The sequence below is a fragment of the Anguilla anguilla genome, chromosome 4 (assembly GCF_013347855.1).
Source record: "Anguilla anguilla isolate fAngAng1 chromosome 4, fAngAng1.pri, whole genome shotgun sequence".
In the NCBI taxonomy this organism is placed as follows: domain Eukaryota; kingdom Metazoa; phylum Chordata; class Actinopteri; order Anguilliformes; family Anguillidae; genus Anguilla; species Anguilla anguilla.
Genome location: NC_049204.1, coordinates 45192148 through 45213376, shown reverse-complemented (window position 1 = coordinate 45213376; position 21229 = coordinate 45192148). Strand labels below are relative to the sequence as shown.

Sequence of the window (21229 nt, the reverse complement as noted above, 5' to 3'; positions counted from 1 at the left end):
ATTTTGTGAAAGTACCAATAGTCATCCCCACAATATCATCACAATATCGATATCGAGGTATTTGGTCAAAAATATTGTGATATTTGATTTTGTCCATATCGCCCAGCGCTATGGGAAGGACTTTGTTTGAAGAGAGCAGTTCTCTTGCGAGCTGTGCCGCTAACCCAAATTCTTCAGAAACCCCAAAAAAGGCAGTAACATTTTCCGCCCACCACTGCTGCCTGGCTCTGCCTGGGATAAACTAAGCAGAGGCCTGCATGCGAAGGGGGTGAATGGGCAGGACGGTGTTGCAGCAGGATTGGGTGCACAAGCTGAAGACTTCTAAAAGGAGGAAGGATGCAGTAGCACAATGCCTCCATGCTTACTCAGGACATCAGGGTCTGCCTGGTTTCCATCTCCAACTTTTTCCTTCTGCCTCCTCTTCAGCTCTCCCCATTTATTCTTCTCCATCTCTTTATGTTTTCCATTCTCTTCATTTACCAGTTTCCTTCTCTTTCTTTTCCCTTCTCTCGCCTCCCCCTCCCCATCTGCTTCTTTACCAGCATCCATCTACCCATCACCCACTGCTGATGCCTCCACCCTGGCCTTGTTCTCCTTTTGTCTCTCAATCTTCTTTGCTCTCTCCCTCCATCCTGGGCAGGCAGCTCAGGGCCTTTGGCTCTCTCCTCTCACTCTACTGTCCTGCAAAAGCCCTCTTACTTCAGCAGTGGAAAAACCATGAAACAAGAGCACTTAGGTCATACAAGCGAGGACAGATATTAAGAGCAAACAGAAAATCCTGGTACAAGAACAACATTAATATCCTGCTACCCATGTGCAATCCATTCACCATTTCAAGCCACAGATATGACAGAGAATTTTAAAAAAATATAATCAATGTCATATAGTAGGACAATGAAGTATGTAATAATGTAAAGTGGAAAGGGAGGAATAATTATAAGGAAATTTATTAAGTCAACCCCGTAATGCAATTAATCAGGACCGGTTTTTTATCCATCAGAGTAACAGCTGGGAACTGTCCATTGACATCTCTTGACAAACAGATTTGGGGGGGTAGAAAACAAAAAAAAACGCTCGCTACGCCCAAACGAGTGAGCAATGCTCACCATCCAAAGGAAATGTCACTAAAGAGACAGGACTTCAGGTGTGGATGGAGGGGAAATGGCAGTCAGATATAAATTGGAGAAAGGGTCAAAACAGTGCTTGTGGTTGCAGGCTTGATTCCTGGCTGAGGCAGAAGTTACACTCTTGAGCAGTGCAGTTATCCTAGATTGCTCCAAATAGCTATCTGTATGTTCATATTTTTTAAAAACATAAACGCTAGCTGCACGATTTTCCCTAGAAAAGAGCGCTAGTTATGCAAATAAAGCTTTTAGATGCATGAAACTAAAACCTTTTAAAAGCGCCTGTGAATAATGAGACCACAGTATAGTTTCATTATGGAATAAGTTACATTTATGCCAGAACTATCATTGTGAACAATTACAGTATATTTCCTGAGGCTCTAAAAACAGGATACAATTTTGATCTGTATGGTGGGGGGAGGGTGGTTAGAGGGGGACGGGTGTAACTGAAAAGACTTTTGGCTTCCTCACCTGTTGTGGCCTGCCTTCCTTTGTGACAGTCTGTGCTACCCCTCTGTCAACTAGGCATTCTTAATCTGGTCCCCAAGGAGCGACATGCTATGTGTACAGTAAATCTAAATATCCCAGCGCGTACGATAAGCTTTCAGCATGGAGAATGGGGGTGGGGGGAGAGGGAGAGTTTTACCAAGACTAAAAAAAACTTTCCGAAGGCTGCAATAACTGGTCCCATGCCAAAATCGCAGCAGTGTTTTTACCTCACTGGATGGGCATGTGCCCAGGCAGCAGGCACATGATTGCACAACAGAAAGAACTGACATTATACCATACAGTAAGTCAAAAGATGAAATCTCCAGTGGGCTGCTGGGATTATGGGAAAGGCTCATGTTAAGTAGCGGGGTACCCTGAAATACATGGGGCTCACAGGGCGATGCCCATTTTATGAAGCGTCAAGAGTGGACAAGGCATTAGCAGGCCCAAAACGCAGTGCAAGAGAAAAAGGAGAACCATTTTTAATTCTTTATGGAAGTGTCTACGGTAGGTGTGAAAAGTGTGAAAGCTCCCAGACTGAACCTCTTTGCCTGACAAAGACGAGGTTCTAGCTTACTATCTATTTTAGCTGTACTTAGCAGTTGGAGTACCACATAAGACCACAAAGACTGGGAGCTATTAGCTTAATAGCAATCTAGTTAGTGAATACTAGGCTTATGACCACAATTCTCAGTTACCATAGAAATTGTTGCCAGTTCAGTTTATTGCTATGTTCAGAATTCTCAAGCAGTCGCAAAGCTTTTCTTATTTTAAGTTAATGAAGGCTGCTTAAAAAAGCTTCATAGTTTCAACAGTATACATACAGTAGCAACCTTCTATTACTGGCACTGAAGTAGGTTAAAATACAGTAGGCTAACATGAAAACAATTTAATAACACTAATTACAAGGTATTTGCATGTCAAAAGTTAGCATTTCCAATATAACTACAATATAGATGGTAGAATCAGTCAGCTAAGCCTATCTGCAAGAGAGAGATATTTCACTTTCTTTTTAGTTTTTAATCACCTGTTCCTTCTTTTCTTCAGCATCTCATATCAGCTAAAGTATGAAGATACCAACAGCAGTCCATCAGCTGCCCGACTAAACTTGACAATTTCTAATAATTCTCATCAAAATAAGTATGTGGAGTACTAGCTCTCTCAGTGCAGGCCTAAAACACCCCCTCTCCCACTGCCTAAGTCAGCTGTTTCTGCCTATAATGAGAGGATTGTCTTTCATATGGCAAACACAAAAATGGAATACAGAATGTTCTGACAGCTGACAATCTAGAATTGTGCCCACATCAAGGATTCTGAAATGTAGGCCTGTATCTGTGTCACTGCTGTTGCTCTGATGGGAAGTGAAAAACAATATGCTTCTCAGCATCTGACTCATATGCGCTATCACTGCCAAATCACAAATGTGCAACAGCAGGCTCCTAGATCAAACTGAGGATAATCTCAGTGAAAGCAGGCACCGAAGCCTGCTGTACCGTACCTAGAGGTACAGGTATGTAAAACATGTACAGAAGGTCTGAATATTCATTATTTTGTACAGTTACATCTTGTATACTTTATAATGTGGAGTACAGTATAATTATATACACACTGTATTAATAAAATATAGAATTAACTGGAGGGTATCAACAAAGTGACCAAGGCTGTTTCCTTTTAAACAAGAATCCCTCTGCAGTCTCTGAGCTCACCACCATCCACTAAAAACTCATCAACACATCAGACTCATAAATATTTTGCACTTCCTAAGATTTTGATCTCTGATATCATAGTTATGATCCAGGTTCACACAGTGATGTTGTTTCATTGACTCGTTTTATAGACTGAAGCTAATCAGATTTTGGCAAGAAACAAGTTGGTGCATGCCAGGAATGTTTTTTTTCCCTCATAAACTGGTGATCTCTGCTCTCATCCCTAATTAATGCTATTTACCCGGAAGCAGGAGTACATTTTCCAACTCCAAGCCATATTGTGAAGTGTGTGAGTCGTTAGAATTATATCACTACTTTTATATTTAAAAAAGAAAGGGAAGACCGTGTGGTAAGTCTTACTGCTGAACACTTGTTTGTACAATCCCAATGGACTAAAAATCACCTGTCAAAGGGGTTAATATATAAAGGCAAACCAGCCCAAGGTTCACCTGGCAAACTGAGTAATGTAACAAGGAATATGTCACTTATTATGTTTGGCTTTCCATTATCTTTTAATGGGATTAATGGGTGTCACCATTGTCGTCCTTAAAAAATGAATAAATAAAACTTACTGCACATTTAGTTACACGCTATCAGAAAGTGTAACTTAGTAATAAACATGCGGGTGTGTGCACAGGGAATTATTTTGCATCCCATTAATCTTCTCCAGCACCTTGTCATAAAGCAGTGCTGGGCTTTTGGCCTGCTCTTTGGGAAATACAACACTGTATGACCTTTCCTCCTGGCCTCGCTGAGAAGCCCCCTACCATCAGCTCCTCAACAAGTTAGCAAACAGGACAAAGAATCTTTTTTTTTCTTTGCTTGGCATTCGATGTAAGATTGGAGAAGAATAATCTTGGAGAAGAACTGATGTGCTCGCTGCGATGGGATAGGATTTAACTCTGGATCAGTGGAAGTCAAACTGTAGTCCATACTATTTTATTACGTATTATGGGCGTTCTGCGTGTGTCAAAGTGCTTCAGTTATTATAGGTAGTGTGACTGCGGATAATTTCATAATGGGTCAGAGAGGAAAAGGGGAACTGCCCGGCTTACTATCCAGCAAAGCTACAATAGTGACCGCGGTCTATCCGGGTGATCATAAATCCCCAGTACTAGAGCTACTGCAGAACTATGGAGCCCTAAAGGGACATGAGTGAGAGAAAAAAAAATTATATTATTGCCATCCCTCACAATACTGTTGCTTTCCCACCCAAAACAATAAACATAATTATATAATATATATATATATATATATATATATATATATATATATATATATATATATATATATATATTAGGGCTGTCAATCAATTAAAATCGAATTAATTACATGATATGCTGATTAATTAATCGAATTAATCGCATATATCAATATTTGCTTGGAAAAGCCCCCAAATGAAGATATTTCAACTCAAAAACATTACATTATTGTGGCACATGAGTAAAGCATTGAATGGAAATATCAAAAGGGGGCATTAGAAATCAATAAATTGCTTTATTTCCAATCATTTTTCCAAATACATGCTTTTTATCATTGAACATAAGCCTATCACTTAGCCTAAAATGTGGCTATAACAGTTTTTTAAATTTATTTTATTATTTAACATCACTTTAGATTATCACTTAAGCACCAATGTGGCCATAACAGTCTTTTCCCCTATGCTTTTCCCCTATGGGCTATGCATGGCAAATTGTGGTCACTCACTCACAGACGACCTGAGAGGGATGTTTGGTGGGACGCATGCCCACGTTTAGTAGGATAGTTCGAACAGCACAAGATTTTTAAGCACAGTTTATCGCCTAACGTTATTTTAGCTAACCCTAACATGTTAGCGTTTCACCTACTTTAGTTAAAGTTACAATCTTGAAGATTTCCGTTTCGTTCTCTTTGGCGGTATCAATGGTGAGAAGCGGTAATTGTAGGTGTGTTTTTGGACCTCACTTCCCATAAACCCAACCGGATCCAACCAGTGTCGCCTGTGTGACGTCAGTCGGTTGGCACCTGGGCCACGCCAACTATTACACTTATTATTTACTGAATAAAAAATGGTTGTTATACAATAACGTTATGTACATACTCATTCATTGTCTAACATTAGGCTAACTTAAGCTGTCTTCACACTGCCGAGCCGGGTTAAAATGCTGCAGCAGACCTGGGGTAGAATTAGTGATGATCAATTTCCACAAACGGTAGCATTGCATTCGAGAGACAGTTTGCGAGGTCGGTACCGGGCGGTAGCGTTAGCTAGTGTTTTTTCTAATTGTTAGCTGACATTAGATTGTGTTAATTACATTAGCTAGCTAGCTAACACAACATTACCTGATATGAGATGGATACTGTGCGCAAAATGTAATTAGTCTAAACTAATGTTGCCTTTATTGACATGGTCCGGTAGCTAGCGTTAGCTGTGCAAATAGCTATGTAATTTAGTAATGTTACATTGTCATCAAATGTAATACGAAATCTACATCAACAAATAATATGACCTCTCATGTTACACAAAAACTTATCAGGGTTCCATAACCCCCTCCCTTTCTCTGTTATTGTAACGCTAGCAGACACCGGAAAAAACAGTACGCCGCTCACACACAAGTGAGTTGAAGAGCAAGCCTGTTGCGTCCGCCTACCCTCTCTGGCGGACCAACCACTGATGGGTGATGGAAAACGCATCACTAACTATGCGCCGCTTGTGATTTTTTCCCGGGAATGTCGCCACAGACACCCAGTTCTATAATCATAAATTATTATAATAATAATAATATAAATTAATATAATAATAGGCACAACCACCATTGTGTTACCTAATTCAGCGATAGATAGTGACTTAACAGACATTTATTTTAGTGAAAATCTTCGAGATTATTACTTTATCCTACTTAGTGCGTACCACCGATACAGATGTATGGACACACGGAGAACAACAAATACCGTTACAGAGGTGAGGACGTGCCATAGCTAGCTAGCTATATAGTTAGCCAAGTTTTACTCATGAGACTTTGTACAGGTGCGCCGTGGGTCTGCGCGGTTTCAGGCTTGTTTAACTATTTAACATACTATTTACATGCAGTCAGTGGCACTCTGAGTGCTCTCTTGTCGTTTAGAAATTAGCGCTGCTCTCAGAGGCTCAGAGCCACACCAACCGCTCCAGCTGAAGGGCCTGTTTGTCAGATTGTCTGAACACCATAATGGCTGACAGTGTGGCAAAATGCAACGGTTGGGTTATGTGGAACTATAGGTAATGTTAAATGGTAAATGGACTGCATTTATATAGCGCTTCTATCCAAAGCGCTTTACAATTGATGCCTCTCATTCACCAGAGCAGTTAGGGGTTAGGTGTCTTGCTCAGGGACACTTCGACATGCCCAGGGCGGGGATCGAACCGGCAACCCTTCGACAGCCAGACAACCGCTTTTACCTCCTGAGCTATGTTGCCCCTTATTCAACAAGCAGTAACTTACAGTAACATCGGTACATCAATTAATTAACATAAACATTAAATAATACATGCGTTAATTTGCGTTATTTTTTTAACGTTATTATATAATGAATGAATTAATCGAGTAGATGCCCTAATTGACTTGCCAAAAGAAATGTATGGGAACATGAAATGTGCGGAGATGTGAGAAACTGAGTGAATATCTTTAGCCTAGGTGTATGTAAACTTTTGTGTATATATATATATATATATATATATATATATTAAGGCTGACAAAAGTGCCATGAAATTGAGTTCGAATATTAGCTTTTGTAATTAGTTAGAGTTCGAATATATTCGAATATCATTTGCATATAATTTACAAAAATAAGCTGCTTATTGTCGGGCGCAATATGCACGTGACGCTCCCTCTAAACCACGTGTCAAACTCAAGGCCCGCGGGCCAGATGTGGCCCGCCACGGCATTTTATGTGGCCCGCGAGTGCTTAATTGGTCTTAAAATCTGTCTTAAAATAGGTCTATGCTGCTTTAAAGCGTGCATTGACCATAAACTACATTTCCCACAATGCATGGTGATTGTTACCCGCGAAGTGACGGCATCCCGCCACTAGATCGCAGGTGTTTAATTAATGCTACAAGTGAAATTGAGAATATCCGCAAATGATCCCGAAATGTCCAGGAAGAGAAAGATTGATGCAGATGGAAGGCAGTTTCAAGAAAGATGGGAAGGCGAATACATGTTTGTGCTTCAAGAAGAAAAACCGGTATGTCTTTTGTGTTATGAGGCGGTGTCGGTCGTCAAAGAGTACAATCTACGTCGACACTTTGACACCAAACACGGAGCCAAGTATGCCAAAGTTAGCCTTCATGAAAAACAACAAATTGTCAAAGAACTAAAAGGCAAACTGCGATCGCAGCAGAATTTGTTCACCAAAGCCACAACCAAAAACGATGCAGCAGTGAAAGCTAGCTTTATGGTGGCTGAAGAAATCGCCCGCGCTTCAAAGTCTTTTTCAGAGGGTGCGTTTTTGAAGCAGTGCATGCTGAAGGTGTGTGAGCAGGTGTGCCCCGACCAGATACAGACTTTTAAAAATGTCAGTTTGTCAAGAAACACCATTGCGGACCGAGTCAAGGAGCTAGCAGCAAACCTGTCAACACAGCTGGCCGAAGAGTCACGCAGTTACACCGCTTTTTCATTAGCGGTTGATGAAAGCACAGACAACACGGATATGGCACAGCTATCCATTTTTATTAGAGGCGTGAAGTCGGACCTCTCTGTCACCGAGGAGCTCTTGGATGTAGCTGCCATGCATGGGACCACAACGGGACGGGACATTTATGATGCGGTGGAGAAGTCCGTAAGTAAAACTGGATTGCCCTGGGAAAAGTTGGTGGGATTAACTACAGATGGTGCACCTGCAATGTGTGGAGGAAAAGCGGGCTTGGTTGGACTAATGAAGGAGAAAATGCAAAAAAGTAACTGTCACACGCCTCTGATAACGTATCATTGCATTATCCATCAAGAAGCTTTGTGTGGAAAGGTGCTGGGGATGGATGATATAATGACCACGGTCATGAAAACAGTGAACTTCATTCGGGCGCGTGGCCTGAATCACCGCCAGTTCCAGCTGTTCTTGCAGGAGATGGGCTCGGAGTACGGAGACGTGCCGTACCATACAGAAGTGAGGTGGCTGAGTAGGAGCAAAATCCTCAAACGATTTTTTGAGCTTAGGGAAGATATTGCTCTTTTCATGCAGAGTAAAGGAAAACCCTTGTCCGAACTGTCAGATCCAAACTGGCTGTGTGATTTTGCTATGTTATGTGACATAACTGAGCATCTCGCCCAACTGAATCAGAAGCTGCAGGGACGCAAACAAGTCATCACGCAGATGTCCGACATGATCACATGTTTCCAGCGTAAACTTGACCTATGGAAGTGCCAAGTGGAACAGGACAATCTTGCCCACTTTTCTGTTTGTCAGAGCATCTCAGCCTCAGTTCCCGATGCTTTTTCATGTGCCCGGTTGGCTACCAAACTGAGCCGGTTAATGAATGAGTTTGATCGGCGCTTCTCTGACTTCAAAGCACAGCACTCGGGCTTTGCCATCTTTGCCAGTCCTTTCACCACCGACGTCAGCAGTGCACCCCAACACCTTCAGCTGGAGTTAATCGAGCTTCAAAGCGACAGTGGCCTGAGAGCAAAGTTCCAGGATGCTGCAATTGAGGACTTTTACCGTCTACTGCCCCCTGGTGTGATGCCACAGCTTCGACTTCATGCTGCCCGTGTTCTGTCTATGTTTGGGAGCACCTATCTGTGCGAACAGTTGTTTTCAATAATGAATCTAAACAAAACCAAGCACAGATCACGCATCACTGATGACAACCTCCACGCTGTTTTACGGATTGCCACAGCACAAGAGCTAAAACCAGACATTGACACACTGGCCAAAGGAAAACGGTGTCAGACATCTGGCCAGAAAACACATAGGTAAGTATTTTTAAAAACCTAATTAAAATATGATAAAATGTATTTCAACCAAAAATAAGAATAGTTAAACTGAGTGCAATTTAGTGATTGTTCTTGCATTTTGTTTTGTGTTTGTTGTTTTCAGAACATGATCAATGGATGAGGATGGTGGAGGGGATCCACTTGGTGTGTTCAAGGACAGGGAGCATATCCTCATCATTTTCAACTCATAGTTGTGAACTGAGACAACCCTATTTTATTATTTTGAGTTTATTACATATACTGCTTTTTGTGTAGTAATGTATTTGTTGTTTACAGGTTTATGCAGACAAATGTTTACTCCTGCAAGGCTGTGTGCAGCCATTTGTTTTTGTAAAATGCTACATCTGTCACACATGTTCTTAGCAGCTCACTATAGTTGGTTGTACGTTATTCTGACCCTCTCGACTGTGACAAAATTTTTTTGAAGAAAGTTAATGTCTTAACTTGTGTTTTAATATTTTTCTGTGAATAGTTTGATCATTGATAAATAAAGTAATGTGGGTTTCTTAACCTGATAAATTAAAAGGATTTATGTTATAGTAACAGAGCAACAAGCAAACACTTTTTTTTACATCTATGCAAATGCATATGTAATATTTGTAACTTTAAGTAATAAATACAGAAAGTTATTTAACAATATATTACGGAGTAGTTACATTTATTTTACATTATATTTGGTGACATTTAGTTACATTTATACTGTCTTACAGTTACATCTGGCCCTTTGAGGGCAACCATTATGCTGATGTGGCCCTCGGTAAAAATGAGTTTGACACCCCTGCTCTAAACTGACCTGCCGGTTATTTTCCACAAGCCGGCAGTAGAATACATCGGTGAACTTTCATGCTAGGTTACTACATCTGGGACCTCGTTTATAAAACGTATTTTAGATCAACTGTGTGGCGCGTACGTAGAAAATCACGTCAAAGTAGTGATTTATAAAATTTTAACATGACTCGATTTGACCGTGGAAATGGTTGTGGCTCTACGTCAGGTCTTCACTTGACGTAGGCCTATGCACACGCAAGTTAATTTTATAAATGAGCCCCCTGCAGTTTCTATAGCCTAATGCACAAATGAATAAAGCACTTTCTCGTGGATGTAATTTGCCACAACTCGGCATTTATTAATCACAATAATAGGGGAATGATTGTTTATAGGAAATCCCTGTTTATTTCTTAACACAAAAACTATTCAAACGTCTAATACTTGTAGCCTAAAACAACATAAATTACTTACTCTGTTTAGTTTGTTTAACTTCTTTCATCATCCAATTTTATCAAAATCTTCATAACAGAAAGGAAACATAGCCTGCCATGGGAACATTATTTAGCCTAAATTGTTAGCTGACCAGATCTGTTGAACGAAGTGAAAAAAGAGACTGGCTCGCGAGGCTAGCTGACCAGTAACGTTAGATGTCCATGGAGATGAAAGTATCACCGGAGGTTATTGGCAAGGAAAACCAGATGATCCACTTGCTCTGGGTCCAGGGCAGAACGTTTTTTGTTGACAGAGGAAGTAACGTTAGCACAGGAAATGAACTTTGCGTGCATGAACATGATTCGCCGTATGAAACGCCTGTATATTCATGTTAATTACAAGACGCGGGATCCAAAACTAATATTCGAATGCTCAAATTTAGGTTCGAACTTTAAAAAAAAAATAAAAAAAAGATTTTCGAATATTTTTCGAACTTCGAATTTTTTGACAGCCCTAATATATATATATATATATATATATATATATATATGTATACGGATCAGCCACAACATTAAAACCTAATATTGCGTAGGTCCCCCTCGTGCCGCCAAAACACCTCTGACCCGTCGAGAGTTTTTAAAATCATGTGGAAATAATTCACCCTCTAACAATATCTTAGCTTTTTATAGCCCTGTAGCAACTAATAATGTAATAAACTACCAATAGTGTAATAACTCCCAATAATGTAATCCATTTCAATTTTTTTATGTAATAAAAACCAATAATGCAATAAGTAGTAGTAGTAGTAGTAGTAGCAGTAGTAGTAGTACTGTACTTCATTGATCCCGAGATACAAATATACAGTAGATACAAATATATACAGAAATCCAAATATACCAGAGGACACCTTCAGAAGTGGGAGTCCATGCCTTGACGGGTCAGAGCTGTTTTGGCGGCACGAGGGGGACCTACACAATATTACAGTATTAGATAGGTGGTTTTAATGTTGTGGCTGATCGGTGTGTGTGTATTTATGTATGTGTGTATATATATATACAAAATCTTTTATTGGGACATTGTTCAAATACAGAAATTACTGTACTTCAAAATAACAGAATAGGCAAGCAACAACAAGAAAAAAAAACTAACCCAATCAACCACCACAGGGAGAGAAGAGAGAATAAATACAGAAAGGGAGGCAGAGGGAGGGAGGGAGAGAGAGAGAGAGCACTATAGTCTACAAAACCACTGTTTACAAATAAAATGACATTTTTGTACAGGCTTTACAGTTTCTAGCTAAATATAGCCTCGGCTACAAATTATTATGCTGCATATTCACACTCCCAGGCTGCTCCCAATTTCACCGAAAGCTGTCTCACGATGTCTAAGAAACGTAAACAACCCTGCACTTCTGAAATATTTCGTATAGTTTAAGTTTGGCAAATGTTACATTCATTATAACTATGTAACCAGATGTAAATATAAGTCCTCACTACAAGCACAATATCCAGATAACAAAGCAATATTTTGTGTCAACTTAAAACTCACCTGTTCCAGGTGTTTCAGGAACCCATTTCAAAGGGCCAACCTGACGCATCTGAAAAGCCGTTTTGACTTCATGACAGCTATGGGTTTTTACGCCAGAAACTTTTACAAACAGCGCAACAGTTGCCAACATCCACCAAAGTTTAACGCGGGTAAATATTCCTCGGGACATTGCACCATCTCAGTGCACAGGTATCCAGGTGGGTGGTGCACTGATATGTATACGTTCCAGTTGCTAGAATTTAAAAAGTTTTTTAAAATTATTTTTTACGTTTTTTTCCTTGCAATTAATACAAGAAAATATGGAGTTTTCGCCTTTGTCATAAATTACGTACTTTCACATTGTCGTGTTTGTGAAGACAGCCTGGAAGTTCTCAGAAGTTCATAAAATATATTGATATTTTAAAAAAATACACGGACTACAGGCGGCTGAATTCCCTCGCGATCAAACTAGCTCCCTTCTGTTCAGTCCGACCTCGTTCGCTTGTCTGTGTTCATTCTTCCTTTCTCCCGGTCTTTCACTCGTTGCCCTCCCTTGCGCTCTCTCGCCGCGCGCGCTGTCTCCTAAAGTTATTTGTATAGTAAGAGATGGATTATTAAGTTTCTCTATAATTAGATTGACTCGCCGTCAGTCAAGTTTCAAGAATACTTTTGAATGGCTTGAAACTGTGACATATTTGTTACTGCATATGTTTTTCCTGTAACAATATATTGTTTTGCTCAGGCATGCCATATGCCAACCATTTTCTTTAATTAGCTCATTGCTAAAACAAGAAAAGAAACATACAGGCTTGCACCATGTAAATGGTCGATAAATCAATAATTATTTATTTCAATCCGTCATGCACAAATATTTTATAGCAGGGAAACCCAATGTAGTTTAAATAACTACAACGTCACTGTCAATTCATTGTTGTATGTGACAGTATGGGATCTGTGTCTGATGACGCTGTGTCCTTTTACATTTCCTTTTACTTCAGTTTTCTTTAAAAAGCGATCAAATAGCCTGAACCAAGTTAAAAAGGTTACATTTTTTGCATTGTCCCTGTGACACAAACACAAAGCAGAATCACAACTGTGCGAGAAAATTAGCCTACACTTAATATTTTTTGCATGGGTTATTGTATTTGTACGCATCAAACAATGGCTCACAAAACAGACAAATGCTTTAAATTTGCCAAATGTACCCTGAAAGTACAATAATGCTATATTGCGGTACTACTAAGCAAAAAGTAACTAATTCATTTTGTATTGTTGGGTAGGGGTACGATTGTATGTATCTATAGATAAGTCTGTACAGCCATGCCTTTTTTCAGAGAGCTTAGGAAATAAGTTTAACTGATTTATCACATTCATATTGAAGTCCCTTTGGAGGACTAAATTAAATAAATAAATGTGGAATTAAATAAATAAATACATACATACATAAACAAATAAATGAATCATTAAATAAATAAACGTGGAATTAAATAAATAAATACTTCGTTTTATTTCGAAATAATTAAATAATTCCCACCTCATGGCTATTTAATAATTTCATGTTGTATTTCCGAATGGCTTTTTTTTTCCTAAGAAGGCCTAAAATAATTTAACGTTACGCGCTGCATAATTTAAAGTTGGACAGTAGGCCCATTAACCAACATTAGGTCTGCGTCTGAAATCAGTAAAAGGAGTATCTTACACTTTGATAAGAAGAACCTAATCATACTTTTGAGCTGTGTTTTCCTTATGGGTGTTCTAGCGCAACATGTGGACTATCTGAAGAAATACGCTCAAGTGAAACTGATGTTGAAAGGACTCGGAGCAAGATGCTGTTGGACGGGTAAATTAACTGTTTCAAAAATAATTTACATGGATTAGGTCTGTGTAAATTAATAAATTAGTTATTTGCCAAATACAAAACTTTTCGATGTTTGAGCTGGCGAATTGCAGCATACATCTTGACTATCTAGCTAGCTATGTATTCGAGGGAAGGCTGTTGTTGGCCTAGCTTTGGACTCACGTGAGCATTGCTGATATGACATCTTCCGTCGAGCAATAAATGTGTAATTAACCTATTGGTTGATTTATCTGTACAAGAGAATGGTAACGGAAGTAGGCCTAATTCAATTTTGGTACGTTGCTGAAGGTTATAAAGGCGTTGTTCCAATTGTAAATCAGACCTAAAAACAACACGTTTAGCATCCCAGTTCTCTAACCATAAGGCCCCATTGTTATCCTGCTGTGCTTAAAACAATCTTGAGCTGTGTTTCCACCGCAGGAACTTTAACCCGGAACTAGGAACCTTTTGAGGAACTCAGTGCGTTTTGACCGCAGGAACTAGGGTCTAAATTTAGTTCCGGGGGCTTTATTTTACCCCTGCTCGGGGGGTAGTACTTTCCAAAAGTACCGGAACCTTTGGGGTGGGGCGCAAGCGCTGAAAATTTCTGATTGGTCGACTACTTGCAGTGTTATTTGTTTTATTTCAACCGCCATGTTTAAAAATCTGCAGCCGCAAACCAATTTATTTTCATAATAACTTGTATGTTATGCGGCGCAGTAGCCTAGTTTTGGTTATAGCCTGCCAACGTCTTGGAATTATAACGTGTGCTCTTCTGTTCTTTTCTTGCTTTAGTATTCGTTTTATAAAATGCTAAGCATTCGTGCTGGGACAGCATATTACGTACCAAAACATTCAAACGGATTAATTCGGTTGCTGAATATTTTCTTCCGGATTTTCTTTGTTAGCCCGTTGTAATTGACTCAAAACGTTTGATACAGTTATGTGAGGTATGCGGTAGTTCTGCGTAATTCACATTGGTGATACAGTAAAAGCAAACTTGAAATCACCTTCCGCACTTTTTGTCAGGGTAAAATAACAGGTTAATTCTAGTAATCGTCCCTTTAGCTTTTTCAGACTGCCGTAATTTTACTCTGCCATTCTTCAATTCCACAAAAAGACCAGGAAGACTATGGACTAATTTATGGTGCATGGTTTGCATCTGGAGGGCACACTTCGCTGCTCGGCTAGCAGTAACTTCGAAGGAAAGCAAACGGTGGCTGTACCACTGCTAATTTAAATTTTCACGCAAGTCCGAGTTTTCGTTCTATTCTTGTCATTTTGCGATTAGCCTATATGGAATTGACGATGAGAAAGTAATCAAACAGCAAATTGTTTACAATGTGTGCATGTTTTCTGCTGTTGTTGCCAGTTATATTGGAAATGTGAATGCATTCTGTTGCCTCGGTTGTCAAGACATGAAAGTGAATGTTCGCATAAAAACATAATTAATGTGTTTGAGAGGATATATAAAACAGTTACAATCTGACTATTGGCCTGTTATATCCTATTTGTTGCATAACAACGGTCCAAGTTCAACTACCAATGACAGTTTTGCTTGACAACGGTAAAATATGGCCAAACAGCTGCAGAAGAATATTTCAATTCCAGGTGATTAAATCGATAAATATCAATAAATACAAAAATAACCATATATAGTCATTGTTGGTAACCCGTTGTATATAAGTGGAATAAACCCCTCCGGGCTGTCCCGGTTATTAGAAAATAATGTAGGCTACTTCAGTGGTAGTATGGGGTTACAGAAGAAATCATAGGACAGATCGGCCGACGACAACGTCGCTTTTTCATACGTCAGTGGGCTAATTTGCAATGGGCTGAAGGAACCTTTTAGTTCCTTGAAAAGTAGTTCCGGGTACTTTTGGTGGAAACGCGGCTTTGCACTTGTACATGGGCTTCCCAAAGAAAAATGTCCTTTTACGACCACATTCAAGGCAACTGAATTTGATCCGCAACCAGTAGCATTCAAAAGGGCTCAGTAATGCCTCTACTGTCATCATTATGTAATTACAATGTGTTTTAACATCTGAACTGTGAGCTCACATTAAATAAAAACCAACGGGATTCTAAGAATGCATGACTTGTAAATTAAAAGTAGAGGTTTCAGTGTTCCTCAATTTGGCTTGGGCATTGCTAGTACAAGAGTTGTTGATTTGGAAACTGGAAATAAATGGGAACTTCCCAAGACTGCTCTAAGGTTCCTGTCTGGAGATCCCAGCCTCAGTTTTCTTCAGTCTCAAGTCTTATTGCCCAGTGTGGAAATCCTGCCACTCTGTCTGCTTGGTTTTTTACATGAGCGTGGCAAGACGGGCAAGTATGAAAGGCCGGGCCCTCACACCTAGACCCACTAACCATTGGAAAAGACAGGGAATGTCGCCCGTGACTCTGTCCTGCTGAAAAAACGCAAGACTACGGGACATTGTGCAATGAAAACCAGATTTAGAATACCAGTGACGCCATCACAGGCTACGCATGTTCATTGTATATTCAAGAACAATAAATAGTGTTTCTGTCACCATATATTTATGTATAATATATATGTATATATTTATTTTCAAGTTATTTTATTAACTGACAATGTTCATTTAAGGACAGTCGATAAGTTGATTGCTTGATGTCACAAAATTGTTTAAATCTAGTCATGTGCAGTAAACCTGTTTTAACAGAAGTCGATTAAGGCAATTTCCACAATGTGCAGGAAGGAACCTGTGCTTATGCCAGTGTCAAGAGTGTGTGAACATTCAGAAAAATCTGAGGCATTTTTTACATAAGCCATCACTTTTGTACTGGAATGTAAAGGTGGATGCAAACCCCACTCTACTGTAATGTAGAATTAATCCCCATAATTCCATCATAAAATCAATAGTTCCAGCAGGTCTATCTGCCATGTACAGTGGGCTCCAGAATAATTGGCACCCTCGATAAATATGCACAAAAATGCTTTTTATACAGTTATTGAGATAAGCTTTATGTTCCAACATGTGTAAACTAGTGTGCTTGATTAATGATTCATTGGAATCAACCAAAGTCTTAAATATTTAAAGTATAAAAATAAAAAAACTATTTCCCCAAAAAACAGGTTCCACAATTATTGGCACCCTTGGTTTATTACTTTGTGAAAACACCCCTGGCAAAGATGACAGCCACGTGACTTGAAAGAATTGAGGAAATATTGGGTAGCATTGCTTTGGAATACATCTTCTTTCATTTCGGTGAGGCAAGATAGCCTGTTGTTTGTAGTACAGTAACTTCACGTCATTCTGATATCAATACTTTTAATGGCAGTTTTAGATTTTGTCAGCTTGAATGAATGAGTTACAGTGCTTTGTATGTGTGAGTAACTTGGCATTTCTGTACGTTGAAAACATGTTTTTTTCTGATATTTATTTTTTTCTGATATTTTAAGTGTTTGTTATGAGAAAGTGAGAACAGTAATGCATATAAATGTAGACTATGAGTATAAGTATGCGTACACATGCAAACATGCATACAGCGTAGGCAGTCCCGGATGTAGACTGGTTTGACTGGGAGGCAGAGTGAGATTTTGGGGGTGCCAAATTGAGATGATTCGTGATGAGCAGTGGAGCAGACCTGGGTGTAAAAATGCGAAGTAACCCTTTAAGAATCGGTTGTGGATTATAGCTATCTTTTTGTGAATTTGTCTGATGAACGTGTACCGTTTAGCACTTTCGCTTTGCTATATGTAAAATAATGGCTGTGACAAAGGGTGCGGTGGCGTAAGTAAAGAGACTGGCAGCATCAGAAACGCAACAGAACTCCCCGGAGTGTAATGTAGGCTACTAACTGATTTGACGGCCATCCAAGGAGCGTTCATTGATGAAATGACGAGCAAGCTCGTTCATTTTGATTTACCGAAGTCGCAACTTGTGTAGCCTTCTGTCCTGCTCCGTTTTCTGTTATTTCGTCAGAGATACACTATATGCGTGTGTATATGGTTTATAAGGCATTTTGATACGCTTAGTTGAAGGTAGGACTCCTTTCTGCTGTTTTCCTTAACTAGATCACGATACAGTTGGAGAAGGACAACTAGGTACCAGTTGTGAGAAACAGTTGACAGTGGCCAATAGCATGCAGAGACAGTTCCCAGCAGCCTTTGCATATCCGAAAATAACAGTAGTACGAAAGAAATTACGAGAAATTATGAAATTCAGTAGTTGAAACAATATGTTTTTCAGCAGAATGGGGCTTTTAGGTGAAGTTTGACATGATCAGAGACTATAGTGCAAAGGAAATATACTGACCATGAGCGAGATTAGTTTCCTTTTTTAATGGTATATAAAACAGACGGTATTGCGAGTAGCCTGCTTATGTAGTTGTTCAAGGAACGTGTGAAATTTCTACGGAAAACTGCTATACAAACAGTGTTGGGGAAGCTATTTTGAAAGCATAGCTTTGCAAGCTACCAATCACTTCACACTGGAAGAAGTTGAACTACAGCAAAGCCACCCTAGGGAGAAAACTAGTTTGGTTAGCTAAAGCTACTTAGAAAAAGTAGTTCAAACTACTTCGTAAAAAAAGAAGATCATCAAATTGGCAATGTACATGTGATACAAAATTATAACAAGATATAATACAAAAAAGCCACATGCCAGCAAAAAATGTCACTCAATTGAGTTTATTGCAAAAAGTTCCCACTTGTTCACAGGTCATACATAAACCAAAAAAATAAAATACCACTCTATTCATGGGAAAGTGCAAGGAATGTCAGCTTTGGTTTTGTATGCAGTGTCCATCAGTCAGACACCTGCCTTCCAGAAACTAGAGTCCAGGTGGTGATATTGCACCAAGCAGGATTACTCAATTAGCCAGGTAACTGGTCAAAGGGGGTTCAATTACAGTAGAGGAGCAATGGTAAAATAAAAAAACATTCCTTTCCTTTTATGGCCCAAAATTGTTTGTAGTTTCAGTAGTTAACTACACAAAAAATGGCAAAAAAAAAAGTAATTTAACTACTTGAATCACTATGCTATACTATAGTTCAAAAACAAGTGACAGTTAGTTAGCAAATGTAAGTGTAAGATGTTAAGATGTGAAAAGATCTGCCTGGTGGCAAGGCGGGTTTGCTCGTCCGACCTTATGCTTTCCAGTCAATGATATTACCAGTGCAAAATATGTCCAATGGGGAGATGTAGGCTACTGTTTGTGGGCTTGCATTAAAATGATGTAATCTGGCAGGAAAAATAAGACGAAGGAGAAAACGCAAAATCCCGTGAATCTTGGGCTATATTGTGCAGGCGTGTGAAGTTGTTTGTGAATTCTGTCTATTGAAATTGGGTCAGAAGGTACAGAAATTAATGTTTTTAAGGGCTGAGAGTCTGTGGTCATTGTGGTTATTTCTGTAGGAAACTCTGAAAAGTGGCAAACTCTCTGTGCTGTATAGGTATGGGGATGCCGTCCCGCCAAGGCATAACTTGGCGGGATGGCATATACCTGCCATACCAATATACATTAAATATACAAAATACATTTAGTTGTGTTTTTAAATGATTTGATCTGACTTTGTTTAAGGTAAATGAAGTAGCCTACATTTGTGGCATTATAAGACGGAAATTGCCGGTGCTGCTTGCTAATATTTCACATAACGATTTTTATCATGCACTGACAATATTCTTTAATGTACTATCACCTTATGTAAACGTAAACATAGAAAGCTGATTATTGGAGAATAATCCCCAAAACAAAAGGTTAAGACATTACCTAAGACATTAGTTACAAGAGAATGCACAACGGGCAATACACGCGTAATGTAACAGTTGAGATAATACGAATGGCCAGGTCAGTCAGAAAGCACCCTGTTCAGACCTGTACTATGTATCCAGATTGTGTCTAGATTCAGTCGAGACGGATGTCGTGTGGGCAATAACAGAGACCAGTCCTCTGACTGCTTCTCTCACCTGGGAATTCTGTTTAGAGCACGTTGGAAAAAATTGTAATGGGTAGTTATCTCTAGTGTACAGAGTAAGAATACATTGTCCATCCACAGAATTAGTTAATCAAATATGTTTAAAATTGATCCCAAACAAGTACCACAGAAAATACTTGTAGGCCTACCGTTTCTCTGATGTAGTTTACTGCCGGTTTAATTAGCGGAATGCATTACACGCAATTCCTCGCGACCACAGCCACCAGCCCCCCCGCCCGCCCCATTCGACAGCATCCAACAGCACCCCCACCCCCGTCAACAGCAGCAGCAGCAGCCCACCCTAATACAGCATTCGTGTACACTCTGCTAAAAGAATGTGGCCATATGCGACCCAGACCACCTTCGAATGTGGTCTGAGTGATCGGATCTCAATGCGTCTTGGGTGCATTCACACCTGTTGTGAAGGAGTGGCCCTTCACTAGTTGTTTAATTGACTGTATTGTTTAATTGATTTTGTTAATTGATTTAATTTGTAATTGAAACCCAGGTGCAATTGCTTGGCTCAGCCTATTTAAGTCCCTGTCAGTAGGGACAGAGAAGAGAGAAGGTGAGCCATGTCTATCATTTGTACTGTTGGTGGTTTTAAAATATATTATTCATCTTTTAAAGTCTTGTTTTACTCAGTTATTTTTAAGCCTTTTCACATTTGGTGTCAGAAGTGGGATTTAGCCCCTAGCCATGTGTGGTGACCCACTTTTAAAAGGCTTTTAAAAATGTTTTTACACTGAGTTTTTAATGGACTTAGAAGATGGGTGGACCAGCAAAGGCCGAGAAGCAAAGCGTTGCATTTCAAATCAAAGAGGTCCGAAGGAAGATCCAGGTGGGGCTGAAGATGGACCGGGGAGACCCCAGACAGAGCAGCGGGTCCCACTAATGGGAGCAGCTGGTAAACCCCTTGATTCGCTGGGGAGCTGTGGCTGTCTCTGTTGGAAGGGGTAGTGGTCTGGAGCCCTGTGGGACAGCAACTCGGATAGCCAGTTGGAGGAGCCTATAGCCCATTGGGAGGTGGTGTCCTGGCCCTGCTGACCTGTTCATGCCAGAAGGAGGAGCTACCTGGTGTCCAATTGGGGGGTCAAATTGGGGGGCTGGTGGTGGTGGTGTATGTGCACCCACACTGGCCCTTTCTGGATAAGACTGGGGACCCCAGCTCTAAAACATGAAAAGCACCTAATTAAGAAAAATTAACAGCTTGTTAAAATTCTGGGATTGCTGTTGAGGTTGGAATGAAAACCAGCATACACAGAGGTCCCGCAGGACTGAGTTTCAGAACCACTGCCCTAGTGGGCATCGGCTGCTTATTTTTTGTTTTCGGTTTGCAATAAAAATCCGAATGTCCACTAGATGGAGGTGTTTCATCAGATGTCTGACCTGGCCATTCTTATTTTCTTTCAAAATAGAAAATGTATTTGCGGGTTGTGGGAAATGTAGGAAACACT

At 39.8% G+C, this 21229-nt stretch overlaps 2 protein-coding genes across 5 annotated transcripts in view; one reads left to right on the top strand and one right to left on the bottom strand.

The window, feature by feature from the left end:
* Positions 1–12551, bottom strand: part of gpc5b (glypican 5b) — a 195757-nt gene extending 183206 nt beyond the window's left edge. For 3 of the 4 annotated variants that reach the window (XM_035414636.1, XM_035414635.1, XM_035414639.1), the window contains exons 1-2: positions 12016–12093; positions 366–698 (exon numbers count right to left, since the gene is read on the bottom strand). In XM_035414636.1, coding sequence (XP_035270527.1) covers positions 366–549 — 184 coding nt within the window. In that variant the 5' untranslated portion in view covers positions 550–698; positions 12016–12093. Of the gene's footprint in view, positions 1–365; positions 699–12015 lie in introns of all 4 variants that reach the window. The other variant, XM_035414637.1, reaches the window with a different exon arrangement.
* Positions 7186–10048, top strand: LOC118225737 (general transcription factor II-I repeat domain-containing protein 2-like). The gene is made up of 2 exons (XM_035414634.1): positions 7186–9246; positions 9371–10048. The coding sequence occupies exons 1-2, from the start codon at positions 7388–7390 to the stop codon at positions 9375–9377; spliced, it is 1866 nt and encodes a 621-aa protein (XP_035270525.1). The 5' UTR covers positions 7186–7387; the 3' UTR covers positions 9378–10048.
* Positions 12552–21229: the final 8678 nt, after the last annotated feature.

What these genes read in the sequence shown, in the direction of transcription:
- LOC118225737 (XM_035414634.1), top strand. Translation starts at nt 7,388, where the DNA reads ATGCTACAAGTGAAATTGAGAATATCCGCAAATGATCCCGAAATGTCC.